At 42.3% G+C, this 17,546-nt stretch overlaps 1 protein-coding gene across 4 annotated transcripts in view; it reads right to left on the bottom strand.

Moving 5' to 3' along the window:
• The window catches only part of CEP41 (centrosomal protein 41), a 47,531-nt gene that overhangs the window by 17,737 nt on the left and 12,248 nt on the right, over window positions 1–17,546 (bottom strand). For 3 of the 4 annotated variants that reach the window (XM_019452757.2, XM_019452756.2, XM_019452755.2), the window contains 2 exons: window positions 15,938–16,001; window positions 1,675–1,722 (listed from right to left, as the gene is read on the bottom strand). In XM_019452757.2, the coding sequence (XP_019308302.2) occupies window positions 1,675–1,722; window positions 15,938–16,001 (112 nt within the window). The remainder of the gene's footprint in view (window positions 1–1,674; window positions 1,723–15,937; window positions 16,002–17,546) is intronic. The other variant, XM_019452758.2, reaches the window with a different exon arrangement.

Below are 17,546 nucleotides of genomic sequence, written 5' to 3' on the forward strand. Positions count from 1 at the left end.
AGGCAATATTCTCCTCCCTTTCGACCCAAAAGAACATCTACAACAGAAAATGGGAAAAGAGAAGGAAATAGCTTCCAAAACGTAGATCTCAAACCAGAATCTGAAGTAATTCTAGTCGGGGAATCAGCACAAACTGTGTGTGAAACAAGGTGAGAGGGGCCTCCTGTCTTACTAAAAGGAAGTCCGAAACTTCTAAAGAGGGAAGCAAACATTTTCAAGGACTCTATTCTAGAGGTATTTGGGGGGCGGGGGTGGGGTGGGGGAAGAGAAGCTCCATTTAAAGTTTAGATATTAAAGAAATCACATTGCGCTTTTAAGAAATGTTTTCAACAGGGCTTGGCTATCTGGGCGGGAACGGGGCGTTTTCGGGGGACAGATTTTGGTGTGGACGTGAGAACTTACGCTAAGCTACGAATGGACAGGGGAGGCAAAAGGGGACCTCAAACCCAAACAGAAGCAGGCCGGCTGAACTTTACCTGCTGTGGATGAATTACGGGCGACGACAATGAAGCATGGGTGAGTAAATGAGACTTTTTTCCTAGTTGAAAACGTTACTACATACTTAAAATATATACACTTGTGTCATGTATAATGGAATAAAGCAATAACATCTAATATAAAGGACCCGAGAAGAAAAGGATACTGTGACGTGACACATTAAAAACCAAATGTCTAGAACATTAGCCCTCATAGCTAGACATGGCAAATAATAGAGTCGGCATAAAGCTGTTCCTGAGTCCACACTGATGGCTGCGGTTTCTCGATACCCCAGCAATTCAAAAGAAGCAGAAACATTATCATTTAAATGAAAAGGTCTGCTGTGTAGTAACAGAAGTCCTGGCGAATTCTGGATTTGCAGTATTCTCTTCCCAAAAGATGTCTATTACCAGAGGGAAGTCCTGAACTGTTAACCATCGGAGTGCCTCTTTGCTACCATCAGCTAAATATTCCCCCGTCACTGGGCTCTTCTGCTGAGGATATGAACAAATCCGTCTTAGAAAATAGATGTTTCTACTTCTTTAATTCTCCCCTCGATGTGTACACTTTACATCTATTTTGGACACAGCATGAAAAATTATGCTTTTGTGCAAGGGGAATGCACAAAATGACTAGTAGCAGATCTTTGCAGATGAGTAGTTTTTAAGAAGGAACGCATGAAATATGATTTTTAATTAAAGGAGAGCAGAGACTGCAATGGATTTATAAGGCATAGCACCGCTTTAAGCTTTCTCCCTCACTCCTCTGTGTCTTTCATGGATACTGACTAATTTACACACACAAGGATGTTATAAAATAAGAGATAATATTATTCCCATCTCAGGTATAGAGAAAACTAAGAAAGTGGGAAAGATCATGACCTTGGAAAAGGTCGTGGAGACTGCAGTACAATGAAACCAGAAGCTTGGACTCTCGCTGCTTAAGTAGAGCTCATTCTACATTCCAACACTAACATCTCCTATGGGATGGAAGTCGGGCAGAACTTGGCCCTCAAGCAACAACCTTAGCAGCTGCCGGGACGGTACACGGCGTTTCCCACATCCTTCTAGGCACCTGCCAGGCTCACCCACCTCCCACAGCTCTCTGTGCGTGTCAGCTGTAGGGAAGGGTTAAGGTTGTTAATAACCGACTTCTAGATGGGCTCCATTATCCCAAACCTTCAATAGGGTTACTCACTTTTTTTGATCTCTTCTAGCTTCTCAGTGTATTTAGTCATGCTGTTACCTAAAAAGAGAATAAGATAGGCTTTTTAACGGAAGAAAATGAGTAACTCTGTAAAAACAGAATGGAGTACAAGTGTTCCCTAAGCCTTCCTATCCTGTTCTTACAGAACTACAGTAGGCAAATGGGCCACACATACTTAACAGTCTTTTGGATTATACAGCATCATTAAGTGATGAGGAATCAAGGAAAAAGTTTTGGCCAAATAAACACGAGGCAGTACGGATGATCACTTTATATTTAAAAAAATTTTTAAACACTTATTTTTATTATTATTTTTAATGTTTATATATTTATGAGAGAGAGAGAGAGAGAGAGAGACAAAGCACAAGCGGGGGAGGGGCAGAGAGAGAGAGGGAGACACAGAATCCAAAGCAGGCTCCAGGCTCTGAGCTGTCAGCACAGAGCCCGCCGTGGGGCTCGAACTCACCAACCCTGAGATCATGACCTGAGCTGAAGTCAGATGCCTAACCGACTGAGCCACCCAGGCGCCCCTGTAATTTTTTTTTTTTTTCAAGTCAAGGCTTTCCTCCTTCTTTTTTTTAAATTCCCCCATAACCTTCTCGTGGGGAAGATGTGCGGAAGAGAGGGAAAGAAGCAATGATCTCTGAATGTCTAAAATGTGCCGCTGTGGCTACCCAAGCAATCCGTTGTGCTGCACTTAGTCTTTGTGGTTTCCCTCGCTTTCCTGAACTTGGTCTTCAACTATTCATGCTGATGTTGCAGCCTGAACTAGACCACACAGTCTGTGCAGTAGTATTCATCACGGATTTGCTCTGCTGAGAAGAGCAGATTCCCACCACTGCGAAGAGCACCCAGCCCTCGTGTTCTACAGCCTGCTTCTACAATACCAGGCTCTCGCCAAGGTGGTTTGGAGAGTTTCCACATGCTAAAACTGGGCCAGGATCATTTTGGTTTCCGAAAGAACTGAGGTCTAGTTCCCAAGCGAGGGGCTATTATTTTTTACCGGGCATGCTTCAGTTTGATTCAGTTCAACACAGCAAGCTCTGCCTGGCATTTGAAAGGTACAGCAAAAAGGGAAAACCCGTCAAAAAGAACTTCTCATTTCTAAAATCGCGCTCCTAACTTTCAAGCCTTGAGAGGGGCTCGTCAGATTCCGTCCCAACTTCAGATAAAAGAAACGCTTCCAGTTAATGGCGTGGACTGATGTTTTTAAGGACCATCCTGAACTTTTCTGCACGGCTGAGGTCAGAAGTAGAGAAAGAAAATTCTTGCTCTGAAACCCAAAATACCTTTTCAAAAAACAACTTACATCACGTTAGTATTAAATCTTCACTTATGAATCCATCCGGGAATAAAATTCTGCCGGGTTAAAAAAATTTTTTTTTTTTTTCCCCATCTGAAGACACAACTCTCCGAATCAGGACAGAACAGCAGGACTCGGTGTAGTCCTGGAGTCAGGCTGTTGCGGCCTTCCAAAAGCTCAGAGAGACATGACGGTAGTCAGGGCCGCGGGAAGGCCTGAGCCTTCTCAAGGGAGGCACTAAAAACGCCTAAGAGGTCCAAATAGCACCACAAACCAAGATTGGCCTCAAATATGATCTTTTCTAGGTTCTTCAGACTGGAGTGGATCTGAGATGGGACCAGATCTCCGGAGGGCACCAGGAATTCCTCCGGAACGTACTTCCCTCTCCCCCCGCAATTTTGACCTGAGGCGGGAACCCCCCTCCCCCAGTCAGCAGGGTGAGGGAAGAAGTGAGCTCTTCAGCGACCCGCCATCTTACTCGTCAGCTATTGTACATCACAGCTTTTGGTTCCGCGCTCCCGAGATCCTACACTTGCGTGTTTTTGGCGTGGCAGTTGGTTTCTTTTGGCTAGGGCAGCTTCAGGCAGTCTCCTCACAGGAGGCTGAGGTGCAGAAGAGATGACTGATTTGCTCAGTGACACAGCAAATTAGAAGCTAAGCCAGGATTAATATTCCCCACCTCCTTGTTTGTAGCACGGCTCACACGGTTTCACCGTGAGGTCAATACGGAGGGAGTGTTCCTTCCCTAACAGGGGCAGGTGGGAACCATTTTATGCTCTGAATTCCCCAAGGCATACCACGCATGGAAAACAACAGCCAGCCTTATTATATGGTCTTTATTATCGAAACGTTGCATTTCCAATCTACAGTGGTGGCTACTAACAAGAGTGTCGCGAGTCCACTTCTCCATCGATTATCAACATTTTTGGACTCTTCCCCACCCGCCCCCCCCCCCCCCCCACACACACTTCATCTTTGTAGCAACAGAGCCTCACAACAACCCAGTGAGGTAAGGCTGTCACTCCTCCTGTTTGTTTTTCCCACCGAAGGAGAAGGCGGGGAAAACAGTCTTTTGCAGAGGTGTACAAATACTTGGCACAATTAAGAACAGATCTGAGAGGGCTACCGAGAAGAAGGTCTTTGCATGACAGACATTCATTCTGTCCAAGGAGAGGGGGGAAAAAAGAAAATGGAGGATGTCTGCATTGGTTCAGCTGGAGGAAGACCCGGGGATGGCCGACTCATCGAGGCAAAAGGAAAAAAAAAGAAAATCCTTCAAAACGATGGTAGAAAGTACGAGATCTAGTATTTTACCCTCCTTCATACACTGCTTGTATCTTAACTACACAGCTTATCTTACTGGGTCTAATTGCATCTGAAAGCAGGTTTCTGACTACCTCTTAAAAAGGCTAGAAGTGAGTCAATTCCATAATTGGCTTATTTATAAATGCAGCTTTGTTTTATACAAGGGGAGTCTAAAAGACTATCGGCAAACCAGTTCTTTTTTAACTGAAATTACACGTTGCTGCCAGATAAATTTTCCTAGACAAGACTTTGATTAAAAAAAAAAAAAAAAAAAAAAAAAAATGTCAGCGGCTCCCCGCTGCTTCGTGACTGAAGTTTAAACTCCTTGCTCCAGAGCTGAAGGCGCCGACGTCTCACCTGCCTCTTCAATCTTGGCTTAATTACTAAACTTGACAAAGTCTGCATTGGTCTTCTGTTCTCTAACAGGTCATCTTGTCCATGTAATCATAATAGCTCACCCAGCTGGAAGTGACCTTTCCCTTCTCTGAACTTCTCCAGCACTCAGCTCCCCACTCACAAGGCATTTATCATCGAGCCGCCTTATTTGTGTGCAAGCCTTATCTACCTTCTGATACGGAGAGCCAAAGGCTGTTTACACTCGCACGCGCGCGCGCGCGCGCACACACACACACACACACACACACACACACAGAATCTCTATCTCTTCCGCTGTCTAGCACGAAAGGCACTCGGAATCACTGGCTAAGTGAAATTTACTATGAAGACGTACTGTCTGAAGAATCCTTATAATAAATTCTTTTACAACACAAATAATCACATCCCAATGTGGCTTGGGTTTTTGTACACCTGATTTGCTTTAAGCTCTGCACGACCTGATCTATTACCAACCCATGTATGTACGATCTGTGTGACATCCATATGGTTTCAAGACTCAGGTAGCCTCGAAATGCTTAAGGTGGTATTTAGCTTCTACTTAGCTTATAAACCCAACTCTATCGATAGTGTTACGCAAAGACAGAGTACAATCGATAAACTGGGTGACTCATTCATTAGACTTTTTCCCTTTGTTTCCTTATTATTTAATAACATTATTTGTACTGAGCCAGTACGAAAAGCAAGTGATTCTGAGCAGCAGTAATCTAAAGTGGGCAAGATTTATAAGGCACGAACTCAGTTGCTAAGAGACAACTCCATTGCTTTATTTTTCTTCAATATTTCCCTCCTCTCCGGAGAAGTTCTTTTGGCTCAGAAGGAGCAGAAAGCGTGAAAAGAGGCACAGTGGTCCTTTGTTAATCTCAGTAAGTTATATGAGTGTATAGTGCTTTCTGCTTTGTAAGAGGCTTTCACATATATTTCTTCCTTTGACATAAAAAAAAGGACAGAATTAAATACCAAATAAAAATGAAGAGTACCCAGTCTGTAATGAGTTTGAGTGCTTAAGACCAAGGCTATTAGCAAATATTCAGGAAAAGTAAAGACTAAAGAAGAAAACAGGAAACGACTAGCTTGTGGGGAGAGAACAAGAGTAATGTGAGTTTACAAAAAAATTAACAACAAGGCTAGGAAAGACTAAGTGGAGGAAATCTAGAGAATTTTAGGAAACTGAAGACATTTCAAATATGAGACTGCATCTAGACTGAAATGAGGGGATAAACGCAGGCGACAAAAGAGTGTGGGACACTGACAAAGGGAGAGCCCTGTGGTTTGGCAAGTGTCCCTGAATCGGCCTGCAGTGCTGCAGAACGGAAACCCACAGAGGGTGCTTGAGAATACACAAGAGCCCTGCGGTGGAGACTGAACAAAACGCCGTCAGGGATCTCATCGGAAGCGTAATCCATTCATGGCACAGTCTGGCAATGCTGGGGAGCGGGTAAGACACACCCAGGCACCTATGGAACAAAAGAAATATTTGAAGTTCAAAACAGTTCTGCTATGTCCAGCCATGGCTATACATCAGTGTTTGGGTTTAGAGGAGAAGTGGAGTCAGAAGCATAGAAATCAAAAATAATCTTTACCCAGGAGGAAGAGAGCAGTCTTTGAAGAACTCGGGAGGTGATGTGGGTGAAGACTGGAGATACCACGCAATTCTTGATTTCTTGTGATTAACTCTGAATTGCTCACTGTTTGGTAAGAAAAGATTAAAGACCCATCTATTTAGCCTAGAAGTGAGGAATGTTCACTCATACCTGTGCCTATTTCTACTGCTGTGACTGCGGAGCTTAAAAACCTACCACTCGGGCTGTAAGGTTATTCTTGGGCTCCCTTAACCAGGACTCTTCACCCTTCGCACCTCTTGGCACCCATACAAGTGGTAACATTTGAATAGAATGCTGGCAGAGACGCTGGCTGTCCCAGGCCGATGGCTGCCCAGAGAACTAAAGGGACACAGATCGTGGCACGTAATAGGCCACGGCACATCAGGTGGATACTTTCTCTGAATACACAGGGAGGTGAGTCATAAAAATGCACAGAAAAACATGAAAATAAAATCCTCCCCTGAAATTGACTTTAAAATAATTTCTAAATTTGAAACAACAAAAAAATCGAACACTAGAATAAGATTTCTCTCCCACACTGACTTTAAAATACTTTTGAGTTTTAAGCAACGAAGTACACTTTGGCCCTTCCAAAAGCTATTATAAAACTGGTTTGGGAGACTTCTGCCTCCAGGAAGATGAGTAGGTGTACTTTTCTCTACTCCCCCAGCTAAGCACAACAAAAATACTAGACCACTCAGTAGATGGGAGGAAGTATTGGCAAATCATACTTCTGATAAGGGCCTAGTACCCAGAAGACAACAAAGAACTCTTGTAACACAACGATTAAAAAAAAAAAAAATTAAAAACCGGGCCAATGATTTGAACAGATAGTCCTCTATGGGAGATACACAAATGCCGGTAAGCACATAAAAAGGTGCTCCACATCATTAGTCATTAGGAAAATGCAAATCAAAACCACAATGCGATACCCCTTCACATCCGCAAAGATGACTATAATCAAAATGACGGACAGTAACAAGCATCGTCGAGGACGTGGAGAAAATAGAGCCCTCCTACATCACTAGTGGGAATGCAAAGTGGTGCAGCTGCTTTGGAAAACGGTTTGGCAGTTCCTCAGAAAATTAAACACAGAGTTACCACGTACGGTCATCCGTGACTCCTAGGTATAGAACCAAGAGAATTAAAAACATATGTTCACGCAAAAATTTGCACAATAATGTGTATAGCCGCGTTATGGCCAAAAAGTATAAACAATCCACGTGTCCCTCAACTGATGACTGGCTAACCAAAACGGGGAAGATCTATACAACAGAATATTATTTGGCGGTAAAAAAGACCGAAGTGTTGATAGATGTTGCAACAGAGATGGACCTCGAAAACATCATGCTGAGTGAAGCCAGACACAAAAGGCCACATATTACGGGATTCCATTTATATGAAATGCTCAGAATAGACAAACTCGTAGCTACAGAAAGTAGGTTAGTGGTCACCAGGGACTGGAAAAAGTAAGGAATGAGAAGTGATTGCTATTGGATATGGGCTTTCTTTTGGGGGTGGCAAAAATGTCCTGCAATTAGACAGTGATGATGGTGTCACAACCTTGTGAATGTACTAAAAACCTCTGAATTGCTTAAAAGGTTAAAAGGGTGAATTTTATGGTATGTAAATTATACTTCAATTTAAGAAAATAACATATCAGTGCGCCTGGGTGCCTCAGTCGGTTAAGCATCTGACTTTTGATTTCAGCTCAGGTCATGATCTCCCGGTTGTGAGAGGGAGCCCCGGGTCAGGCTCTGCACTCAGTGTGGAGCCCGCTTAAGATTCTCTCTCTCCCGCTCCCTCTGCCCTTCCCCTGCTCTAAAAAAAGTTAAAAAAAAAAAAGAAAAGAACGTATCAATTATAAAAAAGATTGAATAAAAAAAAAAAAAAAACCCAAACCCTGGACATTATGTATAAAATATAAGAGAAGACTGATAGGTTGGAAAGAGGAAGGCAGACTGGCTAGAGACCTCGGGACCCAAGAATGGCATAATGGTTGAGTTACTTAGCTTTTTGTTTTGTCTGTTTGCCTGGCTGTCTGTCTGCTTGCCTCATATATCTTAGACTTAGAGCTAAAGAAGCCAGCAATCCAGAAGCACCAATGGACAGACAAGAAAAAAAGAATCCCCATCAAAGCCTGCTGTCCCCGCCCAAAGGACTGGGAAAGGGGCAGCCCAGCAAGCTGGAAAACTGTCAGACAGTAACTGCTTTTACTCCAGCCAAACAACACCCTCACCTGGCAGCAAAGGTCAAGTGGGGAGCCTTGATTTCCATCCTTGCTGGGCTATGATGTGGTGCCATCAAAGCACGGAAAGAGGATCGAGAAGGTGGGGATGAAAGAGTGCTCAAAGATACAATGGCTGAAGACTCCTCAGATCTGACAAGAGACGTAAACCTATAGATGTACCTAGGAGCCAAGTGAATGCCAAACAGAACAACCCAAAGAAACCCACATCACGATACATCATAATCAAACTTTTGAAAACCAAAGAAAAAAGAATCGTGAGAGCAGCAAGAGAAAAAATGGGTATCTTTACCTATATAAGAAAAACAGTTCAAATGACAGCAGATTTCTCATCAGAAATCATGGCAGCCAGAAGGAAGCGGCACAATATTTTCCAAGTGCTGAAGGAAAGGAATTGTCGACCTAGGCTCCCACACCCAGAGAAAATACTTTCCTTCAGGAATGAAAGGGAACCAAGACATTGGGCAGATGAAGGAAAACTAAGAGTGTTTGTCACCGAAAGACTTGCCCTAAAGAATAGCTAAAGAAAGTTCTCTAATCGGAAAGCAAAAGTAAAAGAAGGAACCTGGGAATTTCAGGAAAGAAGAAAGAATACAGAAAGCAAAAGTATGGGTATATACATTTTTTTTCAAGTGCCTATGGGATATACACCAAGATAGACCATATCTTGAGTAATAAAATGGACAACGATGCGTTAAAAAAAAAAATCAAAACATACAGAGCGTGTCCTCCAACCACACGGGAATCAAACTGGAAATCGAAATAACAAGAAAATCTCCAAACACTTGTAAACGAAACAACACACTTCTAAATAATCCATGAATCAAAAAAGGAAGTCTCAAAGGAAATGAAAAGGTACACTGAACTGAATGATAATAAAAATACAACATATCAAAATTTGCGTGACACAGCTAAAGCAGTGCTGAGAAATTCATAGCACGAACTATGTGTATTAAAAAAAAAGAGGGGGCGCCTGGGTGGCGCAGTCAGTTAAGCGTCCGACTTCAGCCAGGTCACGATCTCGCGGTCCGTGAGTTCGAGCCCCGCGTCAGGCTCTAGGCTGATGGCTCGGAGCCTGGAGCCTGTTTCCGATTCTGTGTCTCCCTCTCTCTCTGCCCCTCCCCCGTTCATGCTCTGTCTCTCTCTGTCCCAAAAATAAATAAAAAACGTTGAAAAAAAAAAATTAAAAAAAAAAAAAAGAGGAAAAGTCTTAAGTCAATAAGTTAAGCTCCCACCTCAAGAATCTAGAAACAGAAGAATCTAGAAACGCAAAGCAGGACAGAATAATAAATATGAGAGTGAAAATCAATGGAATTGGAAACAGAAAAAATAGGGAAAACTGATGAAACCAAGAGTTTGTTCTTTGAAAGGATCAGTAAAATGGACAAATGTATAGCAAAGAAAAAAGGGGGCAGATGCAAATTAGCAGTATCAGGAACAAAACGGGGGCTGGCACTTCAAGAATCAGCAGGATAATAAGGGCAGATGACAAACAGTCCTGCTCACGTAAATATGAAAATTCGGATGAAATGTACTAAATTCTCAAAAAACACAAACTAGCACAACTCACTCAATAGGAAACAAATAATTTGAATATTCTCCGTAACTATGAAATAAATTGAATTCAAAATTTAAAAACTGTCAGAAATCTCCTGGTTCAGATGGTTTTATTAGAGAATTCTACCAAATGCTTAAGAAAGGATGAACACCAATTAACCAACTGTAAAAATTAACACCAAGGTTTTGTTTTGTTTCGATTCAATCTTTTTCCTAATGGGTATGTTATTTCCTTAAATTGAGGTGCCACGTACATACAATAAAAGGCCACCCTTTTAAAGCGTGTAATTCATAATACGCAATCTCTTCCAGAAAACAGAACAAGTGGAAATACTTCCCAACATTTTATGATGCTGATGTTATGCTGATGTTTATGATGCTACTAACACTAGACAAAGACAGGAGAGCTTGGGTGGCTTAGTCGGTTAAGTGTCCAACTTTGGCTCAGGTAATGATGTCACGGTCCAGGAGTTCGAGCCCTGCATTGGGCTCTGTGATGACAGCTCAGAGCCTAGAGCCTGTTTCTGGATTCTGTGTCTCCCTCTCTCTCTGCCCCTCCCCTTCTTGCACTCTCTCACTCTCTCTCTCAAAAATAAATAAACGTTAAAAAAAAAATAGAAAAATAAAAAAACTAGGCAAAGACAGTCCCCCCCCCCAATAGAATTACAAACTAGTGTACCTCATTAATATAGACACAAAAATCTTTAACAAAATAATAAAGAGAACTGAGCAACATGTAACAAGAATTATACACCCTGACTAAGTGAGGTTTAGTCCACAGATGCAGCAATAGTACAATATTTGCAAATCAAGGTAATCCATGCTATTAACAAGCTAAAGACAAAATCATATGATTCTATCAATTGATGCGGTAAAACCATTTGATGAAATTCAAATCATACATGATGGAAAATTCTCACAAAAATAGGAATAGGAGGAAACTTCCTCAGACAAATATATGGCTCACACTGTACCTGATGATGAAAGACTGAATGCTTTCCCCCTAAGATCAGGAAAAAGACAAGGATGTTCACTCTTAACATTCTTATTTGACATAATTCTGGAAGTCCTAGCCAGTGCAATAAAGCAATAACAGGAAATAAAAGACACGTACAGACTGGCAAGGAGGAATAAAACTATTCTTTTTTTGTAGATGACATCATCATCTACATAGGAAAGCCCAAGGAATCTACCAAAAGACCCCAAACAAACAAACAAAACTCCTTTTGTACTTAATAAGTGAATTTAGCAAAGTCCCAGGATTCAAGAGAAACATACAAAAATTAGCTGTATTTCTGTATGTTAGCAATGAACACAGTAACACCAAAATTAGAAATACAATACCATTTACAACTGCTCAAAAAAAAAAAAAAAGAATACTTAGGTGTAAATCTAACAAAACCTGCACAGGACCCTTATGCTGAAAACTACAGTATTGATGAAAGAAACCAAAGAAGATCTAAATAAATGGAGAGACATATAGTAGTCTCCCTTTATCCTCAGGGGATATGTTCCAAGACCCCTCCCCTCAGTGGACACCAGGAACCATATATAGGTACTGAACCCTATATATACACTATGTTTTTCTATACATACATACCTATTATAAAGTTTAATTTATAAATTAGGCACAGTAAGAATTTAACAACAATAACTAATAATAAAAGAGAACGATTATAATACATACTATGATAGAAGTTATGTGAAAATGGTCTCTCTCTGTTTCTCAAAATAGCTTATATCCTTGGGCGCCTGGGTGGCTCAGTCGGTTACGTGCCCCACTTCTGCTCAGGTCACGATCTCAAGTTTGCGAGTTTGAGCCCCCCGTCGGGCTCTGCGCTGACAGCTCGGAGCCTGGAGCCTGCTTCAGATTCTGTGTCTCCCCATCTCAATTCCTCTCCCCAACTTGTCCTCTCTCTCTCTCTCTCCCTCTCTCTCTCAAAAATAAAAGAAACAAAAAGAAATATCTTCTACCCTCCTTCTTGTGATGACGTGAGATAATACAATGCATGATGAGAAGAAGTGAGGTGAATGACACAGGGGCTGCGACGTGGCATGAAACTACTATTGACCTTCTGAGATACGTCAGGAAGAGGAACACCTGCTTCCGGACCGCGGATGACTCTGGGTAACCGACACGGTGGGAAATGAGATCTCAGAGAAGTGGGGGGACCACCGTCCCCTAGTAATGGGTTGGCAGACTCAACATAGCAAAGGTGTCCATTCATCCTAAATTGATATACAGGTTTAACGCAACTCCTATCAAAGTCAGAGCAATGCTTTTTTGTACATGTAGATGAGATTATTCTAACACGTACACGGGGAGGCAAAGGAATTAGAATAGCTAAAATAATTTGTAAAGAAAAATAACGTGGGGGTAATCGGTCTAACCAATTTTAAGCATCAAATTTACCATAGGGCTACAGTAACCAAGACTGAGATACTGGCAGAGGGACAGACACATAGGTCAGTGGCACAGAATAAAGAACCCCAAAATAGATCCGCATAAATAGGCCAAACTGGCTTCTGATAAAGGTGAACATACAATTCAATGGAGGAAAGGCAGCCTTTTAACAAATGGTGCTAGAGCAGCTGGACATCCATCCATCAGCAAAAAGTTAATCCTTATCTAAGTTGTACATCTTATGTAGAAATTACCTCAAGGTGCATCACGGACTTAACTGTAAAACCTAAAACTATAAAACTTTTAGGAAAAAAGCACGATAGAAAAATCTCTGGGATCCGGTCTCGGTAAAGAGTTCTTCGATTTGACAGCAAAAGCAGGATGCAAAACAGGAGACACCGATAAACTGGACTTCGCCACAATTACAAACTTCTGCCCGTCAGAAGGCCCTGTAAGGAGAACGGAAAGGCAAACTACAGACTGGAAGAAAATATGTGCCATCCATCCAACAAAAGGCCTGGTCGCTAGAATACACGAGGAATATTCAACACTCAAGTTAAAAAGCAAACAATCCACTCAGAACACAGGCAAAGGACATGAACAGATAGTTCACCGAAGAAGACACACAGATGGCAAATGCAAATCAAAACCGCAATGAGACACCGCTGCTCGTCTATCAGAATGGCTAAAATTAAAAATGGCAACACCACCAAATGCGGGCGAGGATGTGGAGAAACTGGAGCATTCAGTCATCGCTGGTAAGAATGTAAAACGGGGTAGCTCTTCTGGAAAACGGTTTGGCAGTTTCTTAGAGACCTGCAAACGCAACTATCATCCGACCCAGGAGTTGCGCCTGTGGGCATTTATCCCAGAGAAACGAAGACTTAAATTCACCAAAAAAAATCAAGACATGGATGTTTATAGCACCCTTATTTGTAACAGTCAAAAAGCTGGAAACAGTCCAGATGTCCCTCAACAGATAAATGGTTAAACTGTGGCACATCCATACCAGGGAATACTACTCAGTAATAAAAAGGTATAAACCAATAAATGCAGCAACCGGAATGAATCTCCAGAGAATTATGCTGCGTGCAAAGCCAATTAAACAAAAAAAGTTGCATATTGTATGATTCCATACATATGGCATTTGTGAAATGACAAAAACTATAGAAATGGAGAACAGATCTGTGGTTATCAGGGGTTAAGGAGGGACTGAGGGTAGAAAGTGGGTGGCGATGTCTTTAAAAGGGCAACAAGAAGGACCCTCGTGGTGAAGGAAATGTTTGGTATCTAGACTTGTATGTATCAATGTCAGTATCAGGGCTGTGATACTGCAGGATAGTTTCCGTTAAGATGTTACTATGGGAAACTGGGTTAAGGGTACATGGAATCTCTCTGTATTATTTCTTAAAATTCCATCTGAATCCATAATCGCTTCAAAATAAAAGGTTTAATTAGCAAAAACACTAGTTTAAAAACCCGACGATATGAAAGGACACAGGCAATTACTATGTATTATAAAAAGCAGACTTGAGTCTCTCAGTTTCAAAAAAAATTGAAATTACTATCAGGTACTACTATTAGGTCAAATTTTGCTTATGACTTGGGGAGTTGAAGGGAAAGAAATGGGTTTTCATTTCTGTCAATTTCCAGGAGAAAAAAAACGCGAAGATACAGACAAATCTGTGTATCTGAGGTAAACCTCAGGTCTTAACACTTTTTTTTTTTTTTTTAATTTTTTTTTTTTTCAACGTTTTTTATTTATTTTTGGGACAGAGAGAGACAGAGCATGAATGGGGGAGGGGCAGAGACAGAGGGAGACACAGAATCGGAAACAGGCTCCAGGCTCCGAGCCATCGGCCCAGAGCCTGACGCGGGGCTCGAACTCACGGACCGCAAGATCGTGACCTGGCTGAAGTCGGACGCTTAACCGACTGCGCCACCCAGGCGCCCCAGGTCTTAACACTTTTAATTTTAAGAAGGGTCCAAAAGAAATGCATTCCTTTATAGCTGTCTTTGAAATATTGTTTGGACTCCTCAGAAAAAATATGGCGCCCTTCACAGGATAGCTTATTCCAGAAGGGTGGGTCACAGCTGCAGTTAAAGGGGAGACAGCAAGACACGGAGGAGTTGAAGGCATTCGTGGTAGAAGGAATGAGGCTGGGGGGGAGGGGGGAGGTGGGACAGCTGGCCTAAGGGACAACGGCCAGGACTTCACACCAGATCCCCTGGTGTGCCATCGACTTCCTCACCCTGCATTCCAATCCTAGTTCTGTCTCCTGTATTGAACATCAAGCAAATCACATCATCTCTGTGCCTCAATTTCAAGCAAATCACATCACCTCCGTGCCTCAATTTCAAGCAAATCACATCATCTCCGTGCCTCAATTTCCTCCTCCTCAAAAATGGAGCTAAAAGTTTCTACCTCCTGTCAAACAGGATATTTGCAAGGATAAGTATCTGTACAGCCTGGAAATGTTTGAAAGAAAGGTCCCAAGAAATAGTATCTGCAAATGTGGTTCATTTAGAACATTCAACTGAAAGTCTATTTTATATGGGGAAACCTGCATAATGGAAGACAGTAATTTTGAAGGAGACTGGTGAAAGGGAAAGACAAAATGAATGAGCTTTAAACCCAGTCGGTAGCTTATCCGTATTTCCTCAGTTGTCCTCAGGTTACTGATGGCAAATTCAGCACTGCCCAAGCCATGTGGTGCCCCAATCCACCAGCAAAACCATCTTACTAGAACGGATTGTCCATAGCAGACGTTAAAGGATTGGAAAACGAAACAATTAAGAAACCAAAATCTCACAAGACTGCAAATCCACTAGGGACCTAAGCAGTGGTCTGCATCGTGGCACTGAAAAATGTTAAGAGCATGGAAATAAGCAGCGATGCGACTCTTCATTTCGTTTTACCTGAAGCACTAATTGAATTTTGCCCGGTATTCTAGTGACTCACTCAAGTCTGTCTGCCTGCACTTGAATCTAAGCTCTCTGATTGCGAAAGTCACAAGTCGCACTCATCTATGTCCCACAGTCCATAACTTTGCGTGTGGTCGGCGCTCAGCGACTACTGAATTGAACACATGCTCACAAATATTATCTCCCACTCCTAGCTTGAAGGAATATACTTAAGTTGTTCCAAAGCAGAGGCCGACCCCCTGGTATTTAGCTTCAGCCTTGTTAACTTATCGAACAATGTTCTTTATCAGTTTCTCAATTTATCATAAGCTAAGGTCTGTAAGTGGAAATTTTTACTGATGATCTTGGGGGGGGGGGGGGGGGAAGGTTTTAAAGAGAAATTCTGAGCCCAGAAGGACATGGGGCAGGACAATGAGAAACTTTGCGCTTTGACTGATATCAGGCGTAACAGCCTGCTTCTTATCAATAATTATCGGATTTTTAAAAAAAGTTTTAATTTTCTAGTATTTACTCACCAGTATCCAGTCTTGACTTGATATGCTGATACCTTGGGTTTTGTGGTATTCTTTTGGTTAGATACTAAAAAATAAGAAAATTCACAAATTAATCAGGTTAGTGTAAAACTAAGGGTGACAAAGGTGGGAAAGAGTCAGATACTTAAAAAACAGAACAGGTGATAAAATTTCATCAAATTTAATGATTTTTTAAACATTTATTTATTTATTTTGAGAGAGAGAGAAACAGGAGGGGCAGAGAGAGAGAGAGAGAGAGAGAGAGAGAGAGAGAGAGAATCCCAAGTAGAGTCCGCACCGTCAGCCCAGAGCCCAATGTAGGGCTCGAACTCATGAACTGTGAGATTGTGACCTAAGCCGAACCAAGATACGATGCTTAACCGACTGAGCCACCCAGGCACCCCAAATTTTATCAGATTTAAAGAAGGAAAGAGCCCTAGAGGTCCAACTGTCCATTCAATCTAGGACTCTTCGCCACAGCATTTCCATAGGTGAGAATGGTTATCTTGTTTCCGTCAAAATATTTTCATTTTTTGTCAAAATAATCTCATGGCACTATACAATTAGGAAGAAAAAAAAAAACACCTCGTAAAAATTATTTCTGACATTGAGCCCAAACTAGTCTCCCTTTAGTTCCATCCAGTCCACTGTCACAACCCTGAACGAGACACCCTCCACCCCCGCCTCAAGAGATCTGTTCAAATAACTAAAGGCAGCTCTCTGGTCCTTCTTTTTTAGTTTTACTCTTGGTATGATGAGGCCATCTCCTCTGGACACCCTTTAGATTTTTCTCCACATCTCCCCTAAAAAGTAGCTTTTGGACCCAGACCTGAGCACGGCGCCCAGATGCTACTGGGCCGGGACCCTGTTTGGCAGTCCTCCCCTGCTGCTTGCCTGGAGTCTGACGCTCCACCGGTGGCATTGCGATGGCATCTGCTCTCGGGGCCACTGAGGCTCATCATGGGCCCAGGGTAAGTTTGTGGTCATCAGAGAATGGCTAGGTCAGGTCTCCCTTGTCCTGTACTCTGGGAGGGACCTCTAAATCCAAGCACAAGACCTTTACCCATATTAAGTTTCACTGGCATTTGCGAAAGCCATCCAAGTGAGGGAAGGCTAGTGAATCGACATTTCAAGATCTAGATTTCTTGGGACGCCTGGGTGGCTCGGTAGGTAAAGCATCTGACTCTTGGTTTCGCTCAGGTCCTGATCTCACAGATTGTGGGTTCGGGCCCCACATCAGGCTCTGTGCTGACAGCATGGAGTCTGCTTGGGATTCTCTCCCTCTCCCTCTCTCTGCACCTCCCCTGCTCGCTTGCTCGCTCTCTCTCAAAATAAATAAATAAACATAAAAAAAAAAAAAAAAGATCTCGCTTTCTCGCTCAGGCTTTTTTCTGGTCTACAAGTATGAAAATCGTATGTTCAGTCACAGGTAGCTGTGGAATATGAAATTAAAACTGTTTAATACGTTTCTGGCTTCATCTTCTGCCACTCTCACACCTGACTCTATGTTAGTGTTGCCCGAGTGTTCCCTTAATGTGCTGCACTCCCTCAGATCCTCAGGCTTAGCAAATGTCTGCCTAGAATGCCTTTCCTCGACTTGTCCTTGGGCAAA

Source organism: Panthera pardus, unplaced genomic scaffold, assembly GCF_024362965.1.
Source record: "Panthera pardus isolate Hobbes unplaced genomic scaffold, ASM2436296v1 HiC_scaffold_8, whole genome shotgun sequence".
Classification (NCBI taxonomy): Eukaryota; Metazoa; Chordata; class Mammalia; order Carnivora; family Felidae; genus Panthera; species Panthera pardus.